The 18,639-nt window shown below is 48.0% G+C and overlaps 1 protein-coding gene across 1 annotated transcript in view; it reads right to left on the reverse strand.

The window, feature by feature from the left end:
* The window catches only part of DNAH9 (dynein axonemal heavy chain 9), a 326,713-nt gene that overhangs the window by 39,902 nt on the left and 268,172 nt on the right, over nucleotides 1-18,639 (reverse strand). Inside the window, 3 exon segments of the mRNA XM_045984493.1 lie at nucleotides 3,283-3,510; nucleotides 5,896-6,023; nucleotides 17,228-17,376. Of these exon segments, the coding sequence (XP_045840449.1) occupies nucleotides 3,283-3,510; nucleotides 5,896-6,023; nucleotides 17,228-17,376 (505 nt within the window).

Consider the following 18,639-nt stretch of genomic DNA (forward strand, 5'->3'; position numbering starts at 1 on the left):
ACCTTAACTGCCTTCTGGATGTTCGATGCCTCCTTTGTTACTTTTTTTTTAAATGAGGAAATACATAAAATCTTCAAAATAAAAAAATAAAGTATTTATTTGAGAGAGAGAGAAAGGAGAGAGAGAGCAAGTGAGCATGAGTGGGGGGGGGGTGGGATGGACAGAGGCAGAGGGAGAAGCAGGCTCCCGCTGAGCTGGGAGCCGGATGTGGGACTTGATCCCAGGACCCTGGGAGGGTGACCTGAGCTGAAGGCAGACGCTTCGCCGACTGAGTCGTGCAGGCGCTGGGCTCTGCTAAAAAAGGACTCTAAGCACAAAGACCGGAGTCCTGGTTGATGGTGGCACACTCAAACAAAATCAGAATAGAATGATCATCCCCAACAGCAGGGTCAGCAGGGATCAAAGAGCTCAATTCTGCCATTTGTCCCTTAAACGACTAAAATAGGGCTCTGAAGGAACAGAGTGAATATAGGGGTAGTAACCAGGCCTCGGTTTCGGGGCACTTAACAGAAGCAGAATGGAACAATTAAAACACCTGTGAGCAATGACTGTACTCCTACATCTGTCTCTCTCAGAATGAGTTACGGAAGACGGCTATAAATGGGCCAAAGCCCAACGGTGGGAGGCCTGAAAAACCAGGAAAAGCCTGCATCCTTTGGGATTTATTTCCGTGGTAACCCGGATGGGACGTGGGGCTTGCAGGGACAGAAACAAGAACAAGGGTCCGGGGAGAGGCTGAGAGGTGAAGCCAGAGGCCTCCATAGATGGTGATAATCCCACTGAGGCATAATATTGTAATATTAATTACTAGGAGGCCCAGCACCTGAGACACCTTCCTGCCCTTCTCCTTGGATCTGTCCAAGACCCTCGAGGTGAAAGGTTGGAGAGGGGTCTGTGTGTCCTTCAAGAGAGCCTCCCAGTGCCTTTTACTTTTCAACTATGAATCAAATAAATAAATAAATAAATAAAAATTCCCAGTAGAGTACACAACATACAATTTATCGTGTCAACCATTTCTAAGTGTCCATTTCAGTGGTGTGATGTGTGTTCACACTGTTGGGCAACCAGTGACTTTTTGGGGCAGAAATTTTCTTTTTTTTCATCTTTAGCTCAACTTTTTTTTTTTTTAAATCAACATATAATGTATTATTAGGCCCAGGGGTACAGGTCTGTGAATCACCAGGTTTACACACTTCACAGCACTCACAATAGCACATGCCCTCCCCAATGTCCATAGCCCCCCTCCCCCTATACCAACCCCCCTCCCCCCAGCAACCCTCAGTTTGTTTCGTGAGATTAAGAGTCTCTTATGTTTTGTCTCCCTCCTGATCCCATCTTGTTTCATTTATTCTAGAAAAAATGGTTTTGCTTGGAACCAGCCACTGCCTCCTGGACAGAAGGCTGTAGGTTTCAGACTTAAGAATGTTACATTTCGGGGCACCTGGGTGGCTCAGTGGGTTAAAGCCTCTGCCTTTGGCTCAGGTCATGATCTCAGGTTCCTGGGATCGAGCCCCACATCGGGCTCTCTGCTCAGCAGGGAACCTGCCCCCCACCCCCCGCCTGCCTTTCTGCCTACTTGGGATCTCTGTCTGTCAAATAAACAAATAAAATCTTAAAAAAAAAGTAAACCTCAAAAATAAATTAATAAATTTAAAAAGTAAACCTCATTAAAAAAAAAAAGAATGTTACATTTCCCCTACATGGAATATGAAATGTGGAAAATTTAGAAGTTCTGACCACTGGTATGGAGTATTTAGGAATTTAGTGAAGGCTTATTTAGGGGGGAAAAAGCACTTAAAGGAAAGGGAAGAAAGGCCCATGAACGAGACAGCATCCTACTTTCTACTCTGTTGTGACAAGCAGGGGTTTCTTAATAAACGGTCAAGCAAGGAGATCTCGAATCTCTTGGTAATGTTTCCGCACTCCCTGTTCCGGATTGTGAGCGGGTTTTGGAGTTGGGACGGGAAAGGGAGTGAGAAAGGAGGCTGGCCACATTTTGCTTCTCCTTGGAAGCTTTCCCCTCCAAGCAGGGCTGCTCGATCTCCAAGCTATGGGTGGGGGGGGGGGGGTCTCACACACTCAAGGAAATCTCCTCAGATCCTGACTACCATGTAGCCGTCAAGTTTAAGTTTGACCAGACCCCAGCGGGCCACTAGTCCTGGTGGTTTACATTGGGTTAGTGACAAAAGTCCTCCTTCAGGTTCCGGAGGCGACCGCTCTAGGACTGGGGGTGAGTCTGAGTGTGGGTTCTGTGGAGCCAGAGGTCCGCGGGGGCTGTTAGAACGTCTGAGAGGACAGATCCTAGAACCCTCCCCTTGGAATCCACCAAATCCCAGGGTGATGGATGGACTTCAAAGTGGCCTCGTAGCCCCTGATCTCCTGGCTTTCACATCTTTGTGGATTCCCCTTCCCAGCGGGAGCTCCCCCAGGAAGAGGCAGCAACAGAGGCCGCCTTCCCGAGAAGGTGAAGAAAGCCTGAGCCGCGGACCTCACAAGTCACCCTCACCTACAAGTCAGTAGCCCGCAGGCCCCCTTTGCCTTTAAATCCACGCTCTGCATCACAAGTCTCAGACTCCCGCTAAAAGAAGGTTCTAGTATGCGGTGGCCTATGTCTGAATCTTCTGTCCTGATCGTCTCAGCTTCGGCCTGGAATCCCCTGGAGGCTTGCTAAAACGCAGGTTCCTGGGCCCTCACCCCAGAGTTTCTGATGCAGGAGGTCTGGGGGGGCTGGAGGGCCCGAGAATTTGCATTTCTACCAAGTTCCCAGCAGCTGCTGCTGCTCCGGGGACCACGCTGTGAGAGCCTACCACGTGGCGACGTCCCAAGGCCAGATCCCCCATCAGACACCCGGGTTATGTGAACGTGGATGCTAGGGATGCCTGACGATGGAAGGTGTTCTCGTGGGAACACGCGCGACTGTCCCCTGCGTGCTCAGCCAGTAAGCGTGTGGCCGGCGTAGCATGTCCCTTAGATGTCCGGCAACACGCCCTCTCCTTCGAGGGGTATCTCCTTAGCAGCGAGACCTGCAGCAGAGTTCGCCCTCACCTCCTGCCAAAGACAGACCCCCAAGCTTGGCTCCCCCCCCCACCCCGCAGTGTACTGGGGAACTGACAGCGGGGCTGTACTCCGCGGGCGCTGGGAGGTCCGTCACACAGGGGACACAGCTCCACAGCCCGTCCCCCCCTTCCCGCACCCCTGGCAGCTGGATGCTCTGGGCCGCAGGTCAGTCGGCCACGGTGAGGGGCGTGGCTTGTCCGACCCGCCCCCCGCTCCGGACCGTACCTGAGAGAAATTGTCCAGGGCCTTGTGCAGGTTGGCGTGCATGCCTGTGGGAGGCTCGTTGGTGATCTTGATGGCGTTCTCCAGGATGCCCTGGGGGATGACGTGGCCCTCCGGGGAGGGCGCGGGCTCCGCGCTGATGAAGACCCTGAGGTCCGGGTGGCTGTTCTCCGCGTGCTCTGCCAGCTTCTCCTCCAGGGTGCCGAGCCACTTGGCCACCAGGTGGATGTTCTAGTGGGAAGGAAGACCACCCGCCCCATGCAGGCGTCTGCTTGGCTTTGTTAGTGGCAGACGGTTTCAGGAAGGCCGCAGTGCGGGGCAGGGGGCTGGCCTTCAGATAAAGCTCATCGCAGCAGGTGTCTTGGGTTCCCAGTGATGGGACCTGGCCGTCTCTGGCAACTGAACCCTATTCTCTTGATCTCCCAAGTCTCTCCAGCACTCAGGGCTCAAACCTGACGCTGCACGGGGATTCCCTGCAGGGCTTCTCAAAAACAAGATCCTTGGGGTGCCTGGGTGGCTCAGCGGGTTGAGGCCTCTGCCTTCAGCTCGGGTCATGGTCTCAGGGTCCTGGGATCAAGCCCCACACCGAGCTCTTTGCTTAGCAGGGAGCCTGCTTCCCTTCCTCTCTCTCTGCCTGCCTCCTGCCTACTTGTGATTTCTCTCAAATAAATAAATCTTAAAAAAAAAAGAGAGAGAGATCCTTGGGTCTAGGGCAGGCCTGAGTATTTGCATTTCTACTAAGTTCCGGGCAGAGCTGAAGGTGCTGGGCTACATTGGGAGACTGGAACACAGGGTCCAGACACTCTAAAGCCGGACCCCCGCCTCTGACACTTGGAGGATTTGAACCCTTGATAACTCGGAAGCGGGGCCCATGGACCTGGAGTGCTGCCTTCCCTGGGAGCCCACTAGAAATGCAGACTCTCCAGCCCTACCCTGATTTCCTGAATCAGTGCATTTCAATCAGATCCTGCCGCGATTTGCATGCGTGTTAAAATGTGAAAAGCACTGATTTAAACTTCTAGCTAGCTTTCTTGCGTCCTCTCTCCCTCTCTCCCAGCCATTCTGCTAATTGTCGCCAAACTTATCTTCCTAAAACATAGGGAGACATTGCTGCTCAGCGCTGGGGAGGCTTCCTACGCCAAGCCCTACTCCTTCGTCTGTGCCCTTCTCTCCCCACCGCCACCTGCCCCGCCCCATGTGATTCCTGTCTGTCTGTCGGAACCCACACTTGTTTCTCAGCACTACTTTGCAGAATCCAGGATGCAGCCAGGATGGCTCCTTTGTGGTAGGTTCCATTATGATGGAGAGAGAAAACTCCAGAAATACTGGAGGAAGTCTGCCCACAGAGCCTTAAATATACGGATGGGCCAGGAGCACGGCACTTGGCCCCGGCAGCTCGTCTCTGGGCACTGCTTTCTTTTCTATAAAAGGAGAAAGAATAAGAATATTGGCCCTACATATTTCACAGACTTGCTGCAAAGGACCAAAGTTAATGGATTTGAAAGGGCTTTGTGTGCCGTAACCACTACATAAGCGTGAGGGGCGGCTGCCGAAATGAGCATTTGTTAAGGAATTCAGTTGTGATCACTGTGTTGGAGCCGAGGTTCCAGGGGACTGCCTGGGAAAGCCAGGGCTGCCTTAGCCAGGCCCTCTGCTCCTCCTGCAGGAATTCCAATTCCCGAATTTAAGCTGGGAGAGCTCTCAGGAAAGGGCATCAGCAGATGTGAGCATCCTGGGGTTGCTCTGAGCCAGGGGAGGAAAGGCTCTCTGTTTGCCGTCCCTGTGGCTGGGTGGTGACGCAGTAAGGGGTCAGGACACAGAAGTTCTAGGGACTCAGAGCAAGGATGGGATGGGAGTGATCTTTCTTGTTTATTTTCCCTTGCACTGATCTCTTCCTTGAGTCTGTCACCCTTTGGGGGGGTGTTGCCTCTGTTTGCACAGGGCGCAAAGGGGATTAAGGAGTAGGTGTCTCCTTAAGGGAATGTAGTGAAGGACACGGTCATCAGGTAAGTCCTCCAGCTCAGCCAGGGCACCCCAGTAGAGCTCTGGCCCAGCCCCAGCTCCCCTGCAAGGTGCATAAGCCAGGGATGAGGGGACGGGTGGCGACAGGACAGGGGTGGCCCTTATGTCTTGTGAGTTCGGTGAATGAGCAGCAGGAGACGTCCCAGGGGGTGCCGCCGGCATGAGCTCTGGGTGCAGAGGCAGAGCTCCAGTTATTCGCGTGCTGTCGTGGTCACGCATGTAACCGAGAACACAGAACGCAGGACACAGCAGAAGGGCAGAGCAGTGGAAAGTTCTGGGATACGTCTGGGAAGAGGCTAGCTGGTGAACCAGACCCCGTTCCCATGGTCTTCAGCAGGATACCTACTCCTTGAGGAGGCCCCAAATGGGAAGAGGGGGGCGGGGGCCTTTGAGAGGCAGGAGACAAGGAGTCGTGAGGAGCAGTGAGGAGGACCCCAGAGGAGGGACGGAGAGAGGATCAGGCAGTGAGATGGGCAGGGGTGTGGAAGGAAAGGCAGGGGAGAGGGGCGGAGAGGACAGAGGAGCCCAGAGATTGCCCTGTGAGCTCCAGCTGTGGGGCCAAGAATGACCCCGAACAGGGGACAGAGGTCATACCTGTAAGATGACCCAGTGACCTTTTTTGGCAGCCAGGTCCAGCGCCGCCTCAGCCACCACCTCCTGTCCTTGCCCCAAAGACACATTGTGGAAGTTCCTGTTGTTGAAGGTGTAGCCGAGCTTTCTACCTGAAAGGGGTGTGGAGTTGTCCTTATTTTCGCTCGTGCCCGCCATCTTTGTTGTTGTCCAGTGGTCATGAGGAAAGGCCCGTGGCTGTACCACTGCTCGAACCCAGGCATGCCTGAACGCTCATACCCTTCCCCCCTTCCTCTCAGGAGCATGCTGGGGGGTGAGGGATACCTCTTCCCACTCTCTGTTCCCAAGCAGCAGGAAGCACTTGTCCAACATCAACCCTCCCCTCCCTCCTCACTGAATCCCCAAGGGTGGACTGAAGTGATGACGCCCTTTAGTGTGACTTCACTTGAACACCAGGCATTGGTCTGCGGCCCTAGAGCCTGAAATGGCTGCCAGGCTATGGGTTTTCCCTGGATCTCCAGGGGGAGGGATGCCTGGTTGGGGTAAGTCTCAGGTGGTTCCGGCTTCTTGGTCTTTACTCTGTATTAACCTCCTCTGCTCTTCCTCAACATGGAGGAATGTCTTGTCTCCACATTTTGCATGGGGGAGGGCACAAAGAAGCAAAAGGCAAGACAAGAAAGGGCTTGGCTGGGCAGGTGGAGATGCTCTGCGTCCTGGGAAGGGCAGCGTTACAGGGACACACAGCACAGCCATCTCACTGCGTGTTCTGCCAGCCCAGGAGAAACTTCACACAACACAGCCAGCCTCAGCAGCGAGGACCATTTCTCCTGGGATGTCAGCTGTTAGCCCCGTACAATAAAGTTTAGAGAAATTACATAATATTCTTTAGACAGAGGATCATAAAAGTGTATCTACGGCCACGCAGGAATTACGGAGCAATTTTCTTCTAGGAAGATAAAGTACACAAGAGAAAAGAAAAGAAACAGAAAGAAAGAAGATTAAAAAATATGTCCTTAAACATTTCGTTTCAGGGGAACTGAAAGATGCAATTCGATATTTTGTGCAAGAAAATTTAAACAAAACTGTCAATACTGGATATTTCTTTTAAATGCCAAGAAAAGGTATAGAGTCTCCTTCCCAACTCTGTGTAAGACGAAGGATGATGACTTTCTGCAGTGAGGAAGAGTTATTAGAGATTCAACGGAGAGGAGCCTGAGAAACACCCTTATTAAACCATAAATCCTCGCTGGCAATAGATCTGATGTCAGCTTTGGAACCGGCAACACAAACAACTTCTTCCAGAGAAAGTACCAGGATAAAGGTGCCGGGATTATTAAACAGCCTCCGTGAGGTTCCTACTCACAAAGAACCAATTTCTTTTGTTTGTCAGGGAGATGTAGGAGAAGAGGGTCTCGCTGAAGATCAGTTTGCAAACCACGGACTGCAGGGACACTTTGGGGCAGAGGCTGGCATGCACACGGGGGCTCTGCGTGTGTTAGTCTAGGCTTGAGGTGTGATGATGAGGCGGATGTGGAGAAGCTGAGAAAGGGAAGCATTGATAGGATTTGCAAGGACTGAATGTGCCAGCCTCATGATGTGCTGGGGCCACCTTGCAGGTCCTTCCATTGGCATCTCTGAGGCTCTCGGGGCTCCCTGCACTGTCACCAGCAAGCCCCTCTTGCCAGCCACGTTCTCGTGGCTTTTCATCTTCATGCTGTTCTGTACCATGGCTTCCATGCCTCCCCACTCTTCTTTCCTTTTCTGATCTTCCTTCCCACTCTCCACGTGGCAGTGTTACCCAGATGGTGTCCATCATAAACCCCTTCCACACCTCCCCAGTGTGCTTCTTTGTCTGTCTCTGAGGACAAGGCACCTTCCTTGGCCCTCTCCCGAGCTCTGTGTATCCACAGGGCTGGGAGGAAGGGGAATGTTTTTCTAGCTTCCTCTTCACTTGCAGGTTATTTCTTCCCATCCTTGTATAAAAACCCCCTTTCTTTTTAAGCATGTGTCATTTGGCTATATCATCTGCTAACGTCTATGTTCTCTGCCTTCCACCAACTTCCCAGTGAGATTCATTTCCACTGGGGGCTCAGTTCAAAATCTTCCCTATGTCCCGTTTCAGCATTATCCTGGAAAAACTCGAGGTCACAATGGAGGACTCAGCCAATCTCCAGACTCATGCGTCGACATCTTCAAAGAACCGAACTCCCTCCTCTTCCAATACTCACCCCCCACGGCTGTGCCCAGGACTTTATGATCGTCAAGAACGTGTCAGACAAATTCTTCACTCGTGTCTACTACTGTTGCTTTCTCCTCTCCAGTCGGTTCCCTCCGTCCCTCCTCACCTGTCACTCTGCTTCAGTGAAATGCCCAGTCCAGTGGCTCTTCCTTGTTTTCTAACCTTCCCCTTGACTTCCCTCTTATTTTAATATGGATTCAATAATCCTTTAGGATGAAGATCTTACAAAACCTTCAACTCTGGTGCCCCTTCTTCTGCGCCACCCTTTTGCTAAACCCATCCAATCCTGGATGAATTAACAAGACAGGAAGGGAAACATTTGGTGAGTTGGAGCCACCCCAAGTTCATGACTCTCATCCTCAGTGCTGTTTGACAATCCTTCCGTGGGCCCAGAAATTGGCTGTTTCACCATTTCCCTTTTTCCTTAAAAATTCCTGGAAGGCCCCACCCTGTTGACTCCCAGCAGCTTGCTTCACTCTCTTTTCCCCTGGGGAAACATATGCCATGTGGCAGGAACTCCTTCAATTTTCTGCCATTTTATCTGTATCCCTGCTCAACGGAAGAGTGTCCTCCCTCTTCCTTTCCCTCTTCTGTTCCCCGAATCCCATCTCTCCTTGTATCATCAACCTTTATCTCCCTATTCACTTTCCCATTCCCTGGAACATGAACGAATGAGTCTCTCTTAACACAAAAACCAATATTCCCCCAATCCTGAAGCTGTTTGCACTTGCTCCCACCTCACTGAGTTCCGATGGACTATTAAAGAAAAGAGAAGAGAGCCAGGAATAATGGGAAAGAGGCTGCATGCAAAGTGTGGATAATCTGGCTACAGAAACACTAAATTGATTACTTTCTTTGAACACACTGGGTAGCAGGTTTGCAAAAAAATTGAAGTGAGCTCAGAGTTCTGATCAGCACCTTGGAGAGAGCAAACAAGGAAACAGTGGAAGGCAAAGGTGGTAGATACGGCTTCTTCCTGATTACAGGGTGGAAATAACAGAATTATTTGTTAAAGCCAGATGACTGAGCAAAGGAGGAGAGAAACCGAGTAAGATGATGAGAGAGTCAAGTGAAAGACAGAGAAGATGCCTGTGAGTTAGGGTCGAAAGGGGAGTTGTGGGTTGGGAGGGCCAAGGATGAAGCCATGCTTCAAGGACACAGAGGAAGGAGCCAGCTGAGCTGCCTCAAAGAATAGAGGAATTATCATCTTCGTTAGAATGCCGTACAACGCTACTGTACTCTGAACATTTCAAAGTCTTTTCATGTCCGAGATTTCATTTCTATCCTACCGTAGCTCTAGGAGGCAGGTATTATGGGTGATTGGGAAAAATGGGTGATTGCTTTTAAAAGAAGCAAAGGCGAGAATGTATGGAAATAAGGAAGTGTGGCTCATTCAGGAAGGAGGTGATGAAGAGAAAGGCAAGGAGGGTTACATTAAAGCACTTCAAGGGATTAATCTGAGAAGGCAAGAAGGAAAGCAGTGGGGGTGGATGGTGCTAGGTTTTGTGTTAGAACAGAAGCCATGGAAAGTGGATGGAATTTTGTCCTCCTCCCTGCCCCTCCCTCCTCCTCCTCCAAAGTTGTTGAGGAAAGAAAATCTTGGAGGAGACAAAGAGGCACAAAGCTGCCAGAAAAGCATAGATTCCTGATCAAGGGTCAGTGGATGAGATGTAGGGACTCGAGAACTCCTAAAATCTTACACGGGACTTTGTGGGTTCAGTGCATTTGGGTTGGGGATAGGGGGTGATGGTGGCATGAGGATGAGGCAACAAAGCTTTCACTTGACTCTCAGGTAGGTAGGTGGATTCATTCATTCATTCATTCATTTGTAGGCTCCACGCCCAGCATGGAGCCCGCTGTGGGACTCGAACTCACGACCCCAAGATCAAGACCTGAGCTGATATCAAGAGTCAGATGCTTAACCAACTAAGCCATCCAGATGCCCTGACTCTCAGGTTTTAAAACCCTCCTCAATATTAAAACCTGCCATGTTGAAACAAAGGGACGGAGAAACGAAGGAGTTCAGAACATAAATCACAAACTCAAAAATGGGAAAGGATGCCAAGCTTTGTAAGCGTCTACGCGGAGTGAAACAGTGAACTGTCTGATACGCACACTCTCCCCAAACACAGAGACAGTAAGCTTACTTAATACGCTGGGGCTAGGGAGAGAGAGGGAGGGACGTGTGAGTCAGTCGTGTGGGCTCCAAACTGGAGAAGAGGAGCCCATCAGGCAGTCTGATTTGACTCCAGATGCAGAAAGCATGGCTGCCACCAGAGTCTGTGTTCTAAGTGGGTGAATTAGAAAATAAATGAAGCCATCAGGAAGGCATGGGGGAAGGGAGAGAGAGAGAAGGAGGCACAGGTGCTTAAGTAATCTGTGGCTGATGAGCAGCAATATTGCCGCCAGTAAGGAAACGCGACTTGAGATTAGGCCAAGGGCAGGGCTGAGATAATGTATTCAGAGACAAATAACCAATATGGATCAGGGAGAGGTTGGCATCCCCGCAATGACAGAAAGCCTCGAAGTGCCTGATGGAAGAGATGGAGGTCAATTGGCAAAGGACAGAAGGAAATTGCTCACAAACAGGGCATACGCGAGCTTCCAAAAAGGAAAACACTGGATCAAAATGAGGCAGCTAGACTTTGCCACTGTAAAAGGACTAAACTTCCAGAAGACAGAATACAGAACTCCATAAAAAGGTGAAAATTGGGAACAACTCAGTGACAACAACAGTTCTTAGGACACTCATTCATTCACAAATAATTGCTGACTGCTTCTTCTCTGCTAGTTACACTGTGAGGTACTGATGAGCAAAAGGACATGGTCCTTGACCTGAGGATCTTAATGACAAGCAGGTAGGCAAACCTCAGTTAAAATGATAAAAGAAGTATATATTTATTTATTTTCTAAAGATTTTACTTATTTATTTGAGAGAGAGAGAAAGAGAGAGAGAGAGCAAGCAGCAGAGGGAGAGGGAGAAGCAGGCTCCCTGCTGAGCAGGGAGATCCATGAAGGGCTCGATCCCAGGACTCTGGGATCATGACCTGAGCCGAAGGCAGGCGCTTAACAGGTTGAGCTACCCAAGTTCCCTTAAAAGCAATATTTAATTAGAAGTGTATTGAATGCTCTGAAGCAAATACATGCATAACAGGGAATCACTGGTCTTGCAGGGAGGTCGGAAGGGGCTGGTACCTGCAGGGTGAGTGGGTACCGCAGTCTTGAATGGCTGGGGAGAAATATTTCGGATAAAAGAAATCTCTTGCAAAAATGCCTGGGTCAGGAAGGCTCATAGTGTGGCTGAGGATCTAAAAGGACTGTGTGGTAGAAGTAGAGTGAGGTTGGGGGAAGGAAAGAGCCAAGGCTTGGCAGAAAGGCCAGGCTGCGCAGGGCTACATCGATCATGCCAGTGGTACCAGACTTTCCCTAAGAACAATGGGAGTGGTTTTTTTTAAAAAGATTTTATTTATTTATTTGACAGACAGAGATTACAAGTAGGCAGAGAAGCAGGCAGAGAGAGAGGAAGAATCAGGCTCCCCGCCAAGCAGAGAGCCCGATGCGGGCCTTGATCCCAGGACGCTGGGATCATGACCAGAGCCAAAGGCAGAGGCTTTAACCCACCAAGCCACCCAAGCGCCCCTCAATGGGAATGTTTTAAGGAGGAGAGTGATCCAGTCAGATCTGAGGTTTAGCAAGATGTCTTTGGCTGCTGAGTGGCCAAAGATTGCAGGCAGCGGGAGAAGACTGGGGATGACTTCGGAGGCCCCTGTGTCAGTCCAAGTGAGGTCACCGTGACTCACACCAGGAAGGCAACCATGGCGCCAGAGACGAGGAGACCAGCCTGGAATGGATTTAGGAGGAAGAATCAGTAGGACTCCGTGTGGTGGGTGGTGGAGGGAGTCTCTAAGGCGACCGATTCCAAGGTTTTGGGGATGAGCGACTTGGTGAATGGTAGTGATATTTACCGAGAATAACAGTGAAATTTCCAGACATCAAGAAAGGTCTGACTTTTCTGCTTAAAATGGCATGCTGAGTGCGGAGCAGAGGAATGGAGAAGACCCACACCCACCAAACACAGCTCATAGTGCTCCAGAACACAAGCTAGGGAGACGATCCTCAAGTTTCCAGCACAGAAACAGGTAACCACCACGACGGGAAGAAGAGCGCCCTCCTGGCATTGACCTCAGGGGGACACGACTGACTTCTTGAAGATGATGGAGAAATGCGGATGCATTCTGGATCATGTGCACCTAGCAAAACTACGGAAAGAGTATATGGGCAAAATTAAAGCCTTTTAGCCACCTAAGGATACAGAACTTTTACTTCCCATGACTCTCTTCTGACAGCGCATGCTAGCAAAACTAAGGTCAAAATTGAAGGTAAAAGATACAGGCGGCGGGAGGGGGTGGGGTGGGGTGGGAGGTTGAGGAACCAGGTGGTGGGTAATAGGGAGGGCACGTACTGCATGGAGCACTGGGTGTGATGCCAAAACAATGAACACTGTTATGCTGTAAATAAGCAAATAAAAATAAATAAATTAATTAAAAAAATATATTAAAAAAAAAGATACAGGATCCCCAAGTGATAGTATTTGACTAGAACAGAGAGAGAGTAAGTCCCCCGGTGGCTAACGTGCAAGTTATCTATTTTAGAACAGAACGTAAGTGGGCTCTGGGTGGAACATTCTCAAGGAGGATAACGTGGATTCTAGACAACATACATGATTAATAGGGGTATGAAGCCATGATAACGGCAGAGGGGGCATTTGTTTCTTCTCCCAAGAACAAGGAAAAGACACTCAGAAACTCCAGGAAGAACATAAAGCTATCCAAGAAAATCATCATTTACGTGAAGCAAACTGAAATTTGATATGACTTTGAAACTCAGTGCTGAGAACATTCTTCTCTGACAGTCCCCTAGAGATGAGGACATTGGATCCACAAAGAAGGAAATGTAATCCCAGCGTATTTGCTTGCCTCTTTGGTGACTAATATGTGTAAATTAATTATGACATAAATGCTATTGGTTTTCAGATATTACAGTTAACTCATAGACTAGGCACTAGGCATGAATAACATTAATGATGGTAACAGAATAGAATGAATATATATTCGTCCTTGTCTGTGGAAAAAGCACAGTGAATTAAGTTGGAAAACTGAAGTCTCAGCTTACGGAGAGGGAAGTCAAAAGAAATGATCTAGAGTTCACAAAATAAAATATTAAGTTTCACTAACATTGTTTAAAAGTTAACACAGCCAACAGAGGAAATAGAATTTTTTAAAAAAAGATTTTATTTATTTATGAGAGAGTGAGAGGGTCAGAGAGAGAGAGAGAGCACAAGCAGGGGGAGCACAAGAGGGAGAGGGAGAAGCGGGGTCCCCACTAGGCAGGAAGCCCAATGTGGGGCTTGACCCCAGGACTCTGGGATCATGACCTGAGCTGAAGACAGATGCTAAGAAGCACGGATCCACCCAGGCACCCCATAAGTAAACATTAAAAAAAAAAGATTTGTTTATTTATTTATTTGAGAGAGAGAGAGAGAGAGAGCAGAGCAGGTGGTAGGATAGAGGAGGAAGCAGACTCCCCGTTGACCAGGGATCCTGAATTCACCATGAATTCTATCATCCATGAAGAATTAATATCAATCTTTCACAAAATCTTCCAAAAAATAGAAGAGGAAGGAACACTTCCCAAATCATTCTCATGTATAGGTTACTAATTTTTCCCTCATACCGCAAACAAAGACATCACAAGGAAAGAAAACACTAGGTCATTATCTTTTATGAATATATATGTAAAAATCCTCAAAGAAACATTAGCAAATTGAGTCTAGCAATATATAAAATGATTATACAGCAGGATCAGTGAGATCTGAGGAATGCGAGGTTACTTTAACTTCCCAAAATCAATTAATGTAATATATCAATAGAATAAAGGACAAAAATGATATCATCTCAAAGGATATGGAAAAAGCATTTGACAGAATCCAACACCTTTTCATGATAAAGGAAAAAAACTCATCAAACTAGAAAAACTTGCTCAATCTGATGAAGGGTATCTATAAAAAACCTGCAGCTAACATCATATTTAATAGTGAAAACTGAATGATTTTCCTCAAAGATCTAGAATAGGCCCAGGATGTCCAAGCTTGCCATTTCTACCTAATATTGTGTTATAAATTTTAGCCAGGTCAAGTAGGTGAGAAGAAGAAATAAAAGGCCATCCAGTTTGGAAAGGAAGAAGTAAAACTATCTTTTTATAGATCACCTAAACTTGTATCTGCAAAAAACCTAAGGAATTCAGAAAAATTATTGGAACTAATAAACATGTTCAGCAAGGTTGCGGGATAGGAGACCAATATTCAAAAATGTACAAAAGTCACTAGCAGTGACCATTCCAAGAATGAAATTAAGGAATAATCCCACCTTACAACAGAATCAAAAAGAATAAATTACTCGGGAATGAACTGAACTCAAGAAATCCAAGAGGGTTAAGAGTACACTTACTGAGACGAGCACTGAGTATTGTAGAGAAATGTGGAATCATTGTATTTTACACCTGAAACTAACGTAACACTTTCTGTTAATCATACTTCAATTAAAAAAAAAGAAATGCAACACTTTATACACCCCAAACTATACAATAGTAATAATAGAAATTACAGAAGATCTTAATAAATGGGAAGACATTCTATAGTGTTGGGTTAGAAGACTTAATGATTGTTAAATGAATACTTGCTTGATTGATCTACAGGGACTATTATCCAGCCATGAAAAAGGAATGGTATAAGCTATAGCTGTAACTTGGATGAACCTTGAAAATATTATGCTAGGTAAAACAAGCCATCAATGAGAGACCTCATAACATATGATTTCACTTACAGAAAATGTCCAGAACAGGCAAATCCTTAGAGACAGAAAGTAAATCGGTGGTGGGCTAGGGAAGACATGGGATGAGATAGGGAGTACTCACTAAGAGATGTAGGATTTTTCTGGTGCAGGGAGAGACACAAATTTGCTAAAATTAGATAGTGGTGATGGTCACATAGCCTTGTGAAAATATTAGCAAACTGAATCGTATACGTGAAATGGGTGAATCATACTACATATGAATTATGTCTCAGTAAAGCTGTTAAAAATGTGGTAGAAGTGGCCAGTCTTAGTGGGCAATAGTTGGAGTGAAACTCTTATTTTTTATATCAGGGAATATAAATAGATATCTAGAACTGATCAATTTAAAACTAGTGATAAAAGGGGTGCCTTGGGTGGCTCAGCCAGTTAAGAAAGTTCCTTTGGGCTTCAGCTCAGGTCCTGATCTGAGGGTCATGAGATCGAGCCCCGTACTGGCTCTGTGCTAGGCATGGAGTCTGCCTGAGATTCTCTCCCTCTCCCCCCTCCCACCCCCTCATGCTCTCTCTCTAAAATAAATAAATAAATCTTAAAAAAAAAAAACAACTAGGGATGCAAGATTAGTAGGAAATAGAGCAGGAACCACGAGGAGGACTAAATTCAGAAATTGGCAAAAACAAAAACAAAAACAAAACCCCACAAGAAACCCAAAAAAACCCCCAAAACACACAAGTGTCTGGAAAAGGGGTGGTATGGGGAGGGCTGGCTGGAGCTGAGAACTTGCTTTTCATTTTGAATTCTTTATTATCCATACTTTATTATTATTATTATTTAAAGATTTTATTTATTTATTAGACAGAGATCACAAGTAGGCAGAGAGGCAGGCAGAGAGAGAGGGGGAAGCAGGCTCCCTGCTGAGCAGAGAGCTTGACATGGGACTCGATCCCAGGACCCTGAGATCATGACCTGAGCTGAAGGCAGAGGCTTAACCCACTGAGCCACCCAGGTGCCCCCAGCATGCTAGTCTTATCCATTTTTTAGGATCGAGTCAGCTTCATCTCAATGACCCCCCAGCACCAGGCATATGCTGTGGAGTGCTTGCATTGCATAATGAAGAAACTGCTCTTGGAGCTGTATGGCCTGGGCTCTGACCTGTCAGGTCTTTATTTAACTTCATGAAATGTTGTCGTTTTGCCAGGGTTATAGTTTTGTCATTCACTTGCTCATTCCTTCATTTAATGTATCTATTTCTTGAGTACCCATCACAGTTTTAGGAACTAGGGATATCCTGGTGATAAGGACACCTGTTCCCAAGGAGCTCTCACTCTCTTAGGAAGACACAGTGGTCATTAGACAATTATAAGGTGATGGACATAAAGAAGGGTGCTCCACGAGAACATGGGAGGGGAACCTAGAATCTTGGAATTCAGTAGGGCTTCCTGGAGGTGGTGACTTGAAATCAGGATCTGAAGGATGAATAGAAGCTGGTCTGGTAGGGGGATTCAGGAGGGGACACAGCAGGCATGGGAGAATGGGTGCCATGTAGAATGCAAAAAGGGGGATTATGGGAATGTAGGCAGAATGGTAGATCCTCAAAGATGTCCATGTCCTAATCCTCAGGACCTATGAACATAGGACTTTACAGGGCAAAGGGGACTCTGTAGTGTGAGTAAATATAGGGCCTCAAGATGGGGAGCTTATCCTGGATTATCTAAGTGGGCCCAGTATAATCACAGGAGTCTTTCTAAGGAAAAGAGGGAGGCAGTAAGACCCATTTATGATTTCGGATCTCTAGGACTGTACAAGAATACGTTCGTGTTATTTTAAGCCTCTAGATTTGCAGTAATTCATTACAGCAGCAATAGGCAACTACTAATGGAAAGGAGGATGGAGAAAGAGGGAGGGACGGGAGGATGAAGTTCCCTGTGAGACACGTTAAGGAGTTTGGACCTTATTCTCAGGGCGGTAGGAGCCTTGAAGAAAGACCACTCCAGCCAAAGCAAGGGGGAGCGGGTGGGTGGGTGGGTGGTAGGACAAGGTCTCCGGGTAAAATTGCTAGCAGGGACTCTTCCATGCACTGCCCTGGATGGTCCCCCCTCCAGGGAAGATCCCCTAGTGTTGGCTCAGTCATGACCCTGACTTCTCTCTGTTAGCAAATCCTGGGTACTGCGTACTGAGATTTGAGCCAGGAAAAGAGAGACCAACGGATGTAAGGAGTGAAAGTTCATGGGGCTGGGGCAGCCTCAGCTCCAAGAGGACGATTTCTCACCTTGATTCTCCACGTCTTTCAGAGGGTCCACCCCTGGAGACAAGATGAAAAACACTGGTGTGGCTGGCCCTGATTCCTCAAACGAGGTCGAGAAGTCTGGTGCTCTTCCTGCCACGTACTGGCTTCCCAACTTCTCCTCAATAAAATCTCTGCCGGAAAAGAAGCACATGCATGTGTATCTGTCACAGACCTGTGATGCTGGAGACAGGGAGGCCTACAGACCTGGCAGGATGTACTCAAGGTCATGGGCTTGGTAGTTACAGAGCTGCGGCCAACTTCCAGTTCCCTAGTTAAGTTGACACTTAGAAGCTATGCTGTTCCTGCCTGCCTGCTGTCCTAGATCAGGGCTTGTTCTGAATCCCCATCCGTCCACACCACGCCCGACTCCTCTGGGAAGCCTGGGTGTCCTGTCCCTTCACCACCATCTTCTGGAAGATGGCCAGGATCAATGCTTTCTAGAAGGTTGCAGGCCCAGCTGCATCCTCCGCCTTCTACATCCTGTGGTCCTCCTTCCCCGCTCAAGATTTAAGGCTCTCCACCTTCCTATGCTCTCCTGCTTCTATCACCATCTGTTTCATCTTATTCCACTTGCCAGTGTTCCTTTCCAGACTGTCCCATGTTATGACAAACCAGCCTTGCGGTTGTAACCACTTACTGGTCATCGGGCCCAACTCTTGGCCTTAACGTTTCCCCAAGGACACTATTCTCTCTGTGGTCTCATCCATTGGGCTCATTCTCCTGCCTCTGACCTACCTCAGGACTGAGAGGTGGGATCCCAGTCTTCCTCACTGATGACTGCTGTTTCTAAACCATGACTTCCCATACTTGGGGGGTCCGTGGACACCCCATTCCTCTGGCCGCATTCCCACGACCCCTACACATTGATGTCACTTACTGTTCCTCTAGTCACTCTAGTCCTTCCCTGAAACCTTGACTCATGGACTGTGTCTTCACCAGCCCGAGCGACGTCGACATCCATGTGGATAATCGTCCTGATTCTTAATCTTCATTTCTTCCCCCATTCAGCCACCTGATTTCATGGTCACACCTCATCCTTGTCATCACTTGAGGGCTTTTTCTACATCTGAAACCTTAACTGAGAACAGCCCACCCTCTGACTAAAGCCTTTTACCAGCAATTCAGCAACGGACCCTTACTCCACCTCTGATTTGCCTGGTCTGGTGCCAAGACCGATGTAGGATTTTCAGCATTTTTTTAAAAGATTTTTATTTTTTTTTTGTCCTCCCTGTTTTCTTTAAAAAAAAAAAAAATCTTTCCCTTACTTGGGGCATCTGGGTGGCTTAGTCGGTTAAGCATCTGAATCTTGATTTTGGCACAGGTCATGACCTCAGCATAAGGCTTCATGTTGAGTGTGGAGCCTGCTTAAGATTCTCTCTCTCATTCCCTCTGTC

Source organism: Meles meles, chromosome 18 (genome assembly GCF_922984935.1).
Source record: "Meles meles chromosome 18, mMelMel3.1 paternal haplotype, whole genome shotgun sequence".
In the NCBI taxonomy this organism is placed as follows: Eukaryota; Metazoa; Chordata; class Mammalia; order Carnivora; family Mustelidae; genus Meles; species Meles meles.